General features: G+C 34.7%; 2 protein-coding genes across 3 annotated transcripts in view; one reads left to right on the plus strand and one right to left on the minus strand.

The window, feature by feature from the left end:
• The window catches only part of LOC107015011 (vacuolar protein sorting-associated protein 35A-like), a 10,335-nt gene extending 5,768 nt beyond the window's left edge, over nucleotides 1-4,567 (plus strand). For both annotated transcript variants that reach the window (XM_015215159.2, XM_027915270.1), the window contains 12 exons: nucleotides 215-331; nucleotides 530-769; nucleotides 853-918; nucleotides 1,058-1,147; nucleotides 2,251-2,340; nucleotides 2,629-2,718; nucleotides 2,948-3,016; nucleotides 3,104-3,184; nucleotides 3,318-3,425; nucleotides 3,524-3,627; nucleotides 3,834-3,947; nucleotides 4,052-4,567. In XM_015215159.2, coding sequence (XP_015070645.1) covers nucleotides 215-331; nucleotides 530-769; nucleotides 853-918; nucleotides 1,058-1,147; nucleotides 2,251-2,340; nucleotides 2,629-2,718; nucleotides 2,948-3,016; nucleotides 3,104-3,184; nucleotides 3,318-3,425; nucleotides 3,524-3,627; nucleotides 3,834-3,947; nucleotides 4,052-4,262 — 1,380 coding nt within the window. In that variant the 3' untranslated portion in view covers nucleotides 4,263-4,567. The remainder of the gene's footprint in view (nucleotides 1-214; nucleotides 332-529; nucleotides 770-852; nucleotides 919-1,057; nucleotides 1,148-2,250; nucleotides 2,341-2,628; nucleotides 2,719-2,947; nucleotides 3,017-3,103; nucleotides 3,185-3,317; nucleotides 3,426-3,523; nucleotides 3,628-3,833; nucleotides 3,948-4,051) is intronic.
• A 355-nt stretch (nucleotides 4,568-4,922) lies between these two features.
• LOC107012783 (ubiquitin-conjugating enzyme E2 5B-like) overlaps nucleotides 4,923-6,027 on the minus strand; it is a 4,665-nt gene continuing 3,560 nt past the window's right edge. The window contains exons 3-4 of the mRNA XM_015212706.2: nucleotides 5,408-5,512; nucleotides 4,923-5,269 (exon numbers count right to left, since the gene is read on the minus strand). Of these exons, the coding sequence (XP_015068192.1) occupies nucleotides 5,126-5,269; nucleotides 5,408-5,512 (249 nt within the window). The 3' untranslated portion in view covers nucleotides 4,923-5,125. The remainder of the gene's footprint in view (nucleotides 5,270-5,407; nucleotides 5,513-6,027) is intronic.

Below are 6,027 nucleotides of genomic sequence, written 5' to 3' on the forward strand. Positions count from 1 at the left end.
CCCCCCCCCCCCCCCCCCCAAAAAAAAAAAAAAAAAACTTATGGGCGTTTCAATAGAATGATGGGGAACACCGAACCTTCCATGACATCCTCACAACTTCTTTCCTGTTTGCTGACTCAAGAAATTCATACATTACTTTTTTCTTCCAATATTAACGGTGTCCTGTAACTTTTCAAGCAGTTCAGATATGATGCCCATCTCTGTCTTGATGCAGGTGATAGAAGCCCAAGAAGACATGCCTATAGCTGGAGTTGTGACTTTATATTCATCTCTTTTAACTTTTACTCTTCATGTCCACCCTGATCGTCTTGATTATGTGGATCAGATTTTGGTAGGTCAACTCTTATTTTCCCCCTTCTTCTTTTATCTACGTTTGATACAGTTTAACCATGTAAAAGGAAAAGAAGAAAAAAGCAAAAACAACCATAAAGTTGATTAAAAGGATAAAGGCTGCATGAATAACTTTCTGGCCTGCCTTGTGCAAATGGTACCTGTAACTTACTAATGATCACTCCATTTGTCGCTTCAGGGTGCATGTGTTAAGAAGCTTTCTGGTAAAGGAAAACTCAAAGACAGTATAGCAACAAAACAGATTGTGGCCCTTCTAAGTGCTCCACTGGAGAAGTATAAGGATATTGATACTGCATTAAAGCTTTCAAATTATCCTCATGTTATGGAGCACCTTGATGATGCAACTAGCAAAGTGATGGCTAATGTATTAGTTCAAACTATTCTGAAAAATAAAACTTGCATCTCAACAGATGAAAAGGTTACGTTCCTTTTGTTTTTTGTTCTTAAAATTTGTTTGTAATAAAGTACCTTCCTTATTACTTGGAATTATTGTTCTGGCAGGTTGAGGCTCTTTTTGAATTAATGAAAGGACTTATCAGAGATTTGGATGAGAATCTTCACGATGAGGTGATCAGAGACTTCTCTGCTTCTCTAAATAGTTCCCTGATATCTTTCAACCCTCTTTCCACCGTGTTCTTAGCGGCTTGTTTTTTGAAATTTTATTTGCTCAAATCATTAGACTAAGTTTCTTTGTCCTCCATTTAAGTTTGATGAAGAAGATTTCAAGGAAGAGCAGAACTCTGTTTCACGACTTATTCAAATGCTTCACAATGACGACCCTGAGGAGATGCTGAAGGTAACTATTGATACCTCTTTCTGGATTCTCTGCATACTCCTTCTGCTGATCACCTCTCTACTTCTTATTACTGGAAAAGTGTGTTGTATCATGTATGACTTATATTTTGGGGTTGAATTTGGTCAAGTTTACTTAAGTCAATTTTGTCATACTTTTGTGGAGCATGTACTCAAATTCATTTCCCCTTCGGTCACTTACCTCATCCAACTATTATCTTATTAATGAGAGATATCTTGAATATTTTTTGTTTTGATTAGTACCACGAAGATGTCTAGGCATTTTTTGTTCTGATAGGTACGTTCAATAGAATAGTTATAAGACCATCAATGTTATATGTGAGTGAATATTTGGCCATTAAAGTTCAACGAATCAACAAGACGAGTGTCACAGAGATGCAAATGCAAAGATGATGGATGTATGGTCATGAAAGATTTGACAGATTAAAGATGACGACATTCGACAAAAGGTGTAAATACTTCATGATAGAAGGTCACTTGAGATGGTTTGGCCATATATTCCATTGACCTCCGGATGCACCAATTTTTTGGTGTGAGACCATGGTGAGTGCAGGTGTTAAAAGAGGACAAGGTATGCTTAAAGTCACATCGAAAAAGTTGTCTCATAAGACTTTCAATTTCTTGGAATCCATGTAAACTTAATGAAAGATTAGGCATAAGGGAAGAAAAAGATCTATGTAGGTAGTTTTGAATATGTTTTAATCATGTTAGTACATTTATTTCAGGTGTTATGCTTTCTATGGAATCTTGTAGCCCTATGTCATGGAGATTCTGTAGTGCTTTTACTGTGTATATGTTGGCCCAAAATTGAATTTAAATGGAAAAACATGACCAATGATGATTGATATTGTTGACCTCACTTGTGGGATTACACTGGGGTATGTTGAGTAAATCCATAAATGAAAATTTCATTCATCTAGCAGGTAGCAGAGTGTGATGTTCATATTATTCATTTATATGTTTGTTTGTGCAAAGTAAAATGTGTGAATTCAATGTTATATGTCTAGAATATTTATATCTCTGGCTATAGGTGTTGGTATCTTGCTTTTCAAATTTGATATGGGTTACCAATTCTTTGATTTGCAGATAATTTGCACCGTGAAGAAACATATTGTGACAGGAGGACCAAAGAGGCTTCCCTTTACAGTTCCTCCCCTCATTTTTAATTCTCTTAAGGTTTGAATTTACAACTCATTGACTACAAGATGGGTGGTGTGTTAAATACCTCATGCTGTGTCTTTGTCGAAAGAAATGAATCAAGTGATGAGTTATTGTGTATGCATTTTAAGATGATCCTTTTTTTCGTGCAACTGCTTGTTCAAACTTCAAAGGAGTAAATAACAGAACATGGAAACCATCCCTTCCCAGTTTTTGAAGAAAAGTGAGATTGAGCGAGTTTCCTTTGTTGTACACAACTGACTGTTTTCTTTACCTTCTGATGTTGTGATTTTCCATCTTTTTTAGTTGGTAAGGCGACTGCAAAACCAAGATGAAAATGCTCCAGAGGAGGAAACATCTGCTATACCTAAGAAAATTTTTCAGATTTTAAATCAGGTAAAATAGCTGAATGGGGTTGTATGTGATGTATTGCATTTGAAGTTCTGAAGATAAGACGACCACCAATGTGAATTTTTGGTGAAAAGAAAAATGAAAGATCAGCTTTGCTTCTCTTTTATCCTTTTTTTATCTCTAGCTTCTCTTTCTTTATTTGCAATAATCCTGTTACATAAGATTGTGCTGAGGAAATTAGTATTATGTATGAATTGCATACACCTTGTTTCAGATAATTGAGGCTCTCTCAAGTGTTCCAGTACCTGAGCTAGCACTAAGGTTGTACCTAGAGTGTGCTGAGGTACATGAATTCATCCTTAAGACATGTGTAAGATTGTGGACCTTATTAAAAAAGTATGGGTTTACTGACATGTCGTTTGTTGCTCAGGCTGCCAATGACTCTGACCTAGAGCCTGTTGCCTACGAATTCTTCACCCAAGCTTATATACTATACGAGGAAGAAATTTCGGTAGTATTTACTTATCCTATCTTTACTTTATTATGGTCTTTATTTTCTGGACTTCCTGGAATTTCAATATATCTGCATTGTTCTTTACATTTCATGCATTGCTTTGTCTAATTATAGTTAAATATTTTGATAGGACTCTAAAGCACAGGTGACCGCAATACAATTAATAATAGGTACTCTTCAGAGAATGCACATCTTTGGTGTTGAGAACAGGGACACGCTAACGCACAAGGCTACAGGGGTAACTATTCTACTACCTCTTATTTTCTTGTTCCTGATTTCAGCTTCATCATTCTATGATAGTAACCGTCCCCTCCCTCTTTTTTTAATATCCTTTAGTACTCCGCAAAACTCCTGAAGAAGCCTGATCAGTGCAAAGCTGTCTACTCTTGTGCTCATCTTTTCTGGGTTGATGACCAGGACAGCATCAAGGATGGAGAGAGGTTAGTAATTATGTCAGGGAGTGATGAAGTTTACTTCTGGCATGCCATTCTTATTATGAGCATTTATTAGCTTGGTTTATACCTGCACGAGTTGTGGTTTGTGTTTATGGGTCTTCTTTGAGCCACTCTGAGTTTTGCCTCTTGAGTCTGCTCCTTGATTTCATTATTTTCTTCTTAACGTGGTTGTTGCTTTTTCATGGATCCAGGGTTTTGCTTTGTTTAAAACGAGCCTTAAGGATTGCAAATGCTGCTCAACAAATGTCGAATGCAACCCGAGGCAGCAGTGGATCAGTCTTGCTCTTTATAGAAATTCTAAACAAGTAAACAACACTTATACATCCTTTGTTTATTTCCTTTCCTTGGATACGTTCTCACTTTTGCAAGTCTTGACGTTAGATACACTTTATCATTCGTATGATGTCAGGTATTTATATTTCTATGAGAAGGGTGTCACACAGATCACTGTTGCATCCATCCAGAGCCTACTCGAGCTAATAACAACTGAAATGCAAAGTGAAAATAAAACAGCCGATCCTGCTGCAGACGCTTTGCTTGCAAGCACATTGCGCTATATCCAGTTCCAGAAGGATAAAGGTGGCGCAGTTGGTGAGAAATATGAGTCCATTAAGTCTTAATGACAAAAGGACACATTTTCTTGCAAGGAGTTGCCATTCTTGATGTTACAAGAAGCAGATAATTTTTCCCCCAATACAAGTCCTTTATTAGTTTTATTATTTGCCTGTTAGTCGAGATTCTGCGTTTTTTCAGCAGGCTAGCGAGAAGAAGCTGCAAATATCTGTATATACTAACCACTCTGCGATGGGTTATACTTTAGATTTTGATTGTTGTAACAATTCTCTCACATAAAAATCTCTGTAAATTTGAGACTATATGGTGCAGATTTTAACTTGTGATTGTGAATAAATTGCTGGACTAAGTATGCTTGGAGGTGCATAGTCAAATGCAATAGCTCTATGTTGTTTACCAACATGAGGGCTAACGACATTTGATTTTCATTTTCGTGATATTGTTAATATTGTCTTGAGCTGAGGGTCTATGAGAAACTATTTCTCTACCTCGCCCTTGAGGTAAATGTAAGGTTTGCGCGCACTCTACCCTCTCCAGCTCCACTTCTGGGGAGTACACTGGGTATATTGTTAAAATTCATTGTATGTTAGCTTGAATTGTGTCATTTGTTTTAGATATATAAACAATACAAAAGTAGGGATTTAAACCTTGATCCATCCTATTCAAAGTGGGTTTGCGTATCGAACATCAGATGAGAAAAAAAGAAATTTCATTCGCAACATTTTATATTGTTCTTGTACTAAAAAAAGGACAATTTATTTAACCCAAATTTTGCATAGTTATATATATTTCAATGGTGACACATTTTCATTTCATCTTATTATATGGTTTGGTAGAAAGACCTCATGGTTATAAGTTATAACAAAAAAACGTTGGTTCAACTCTCCTGCACCTCGACTAATTCCACGAGTCAATTCATAGCATATTTTTGGGTCCAACTACGAGCCACTGATTCATACTTTAACCTATCAGTCTTGTACATATGTGCAATTTCTGGTACCAATGGATCATCTGGATTTGGATCTGTTAGTAGTGAACATATGGATAGCAAAACCTGCATTAAATTAAATAAAATAATATGAAAAATCGAGAAATTTAAGTCATACAAGTAAATATAACTATTACTACTTTTATAAAAAAAAAAATAACCATGAATAATAATTGATTGATCATAATATAGATTAAAAATTACCTTGGATATGGTGAGAGCAGGACTCCATTGATCTTTAAGAATGTCCAAACAAATATTTCCATTATTATTTATATTTGGATGAAATACTTTGGTCTTGAAAGACACCTGCCACAATAATATTACCAAAGATAATTAAGTATAATCATTTCTTTGATTATTTTCCCATTATTCCAATTTTTTTTGGGAGGTGCGAGATAAATACTTATTCATATCCGATATTTATACAAAATATCATCTATATTCATTTAGTACAATTGTATACTAAATTGAGGTGAAAAATACTTAATAGTTAATCATAATTAAGTGAGAATATAAAGTTATCAAACAAATATATGACATGTTTTCAGTCATCTGACGTAAATATTGAGTATGAATAATTTTTTTACCGAAATAAAAGCCTTGTTATGACTTTCAAAAAACGAGATCTTAACATTTTTAATCAGTTATTTTAGATTTTTTATCTGCCTAATAAATAAAATAATGTCAATGTATACTCTATATACAACAAGCGTATACTTAGATCATAACGGTTAAATATATAAAAAATAAAAAATGAGAATTATTTTTTTTATCATGGGATTTGTTGAGATTGATATATATTGTATAGTATAATATATATA

Source organism: Solanum pennellii, chromosome 3 (assembly GCF_001406875.1).
Source record: "Solanum pennellii chromosome 3, SPENNV200".
Taxonomy (NCBI): Eukaryota; Viridiplantae; Streptophyta; class Magnoliopsida; order Solanales; family Solanaceae; genus Solanum; species Solanum pennellii.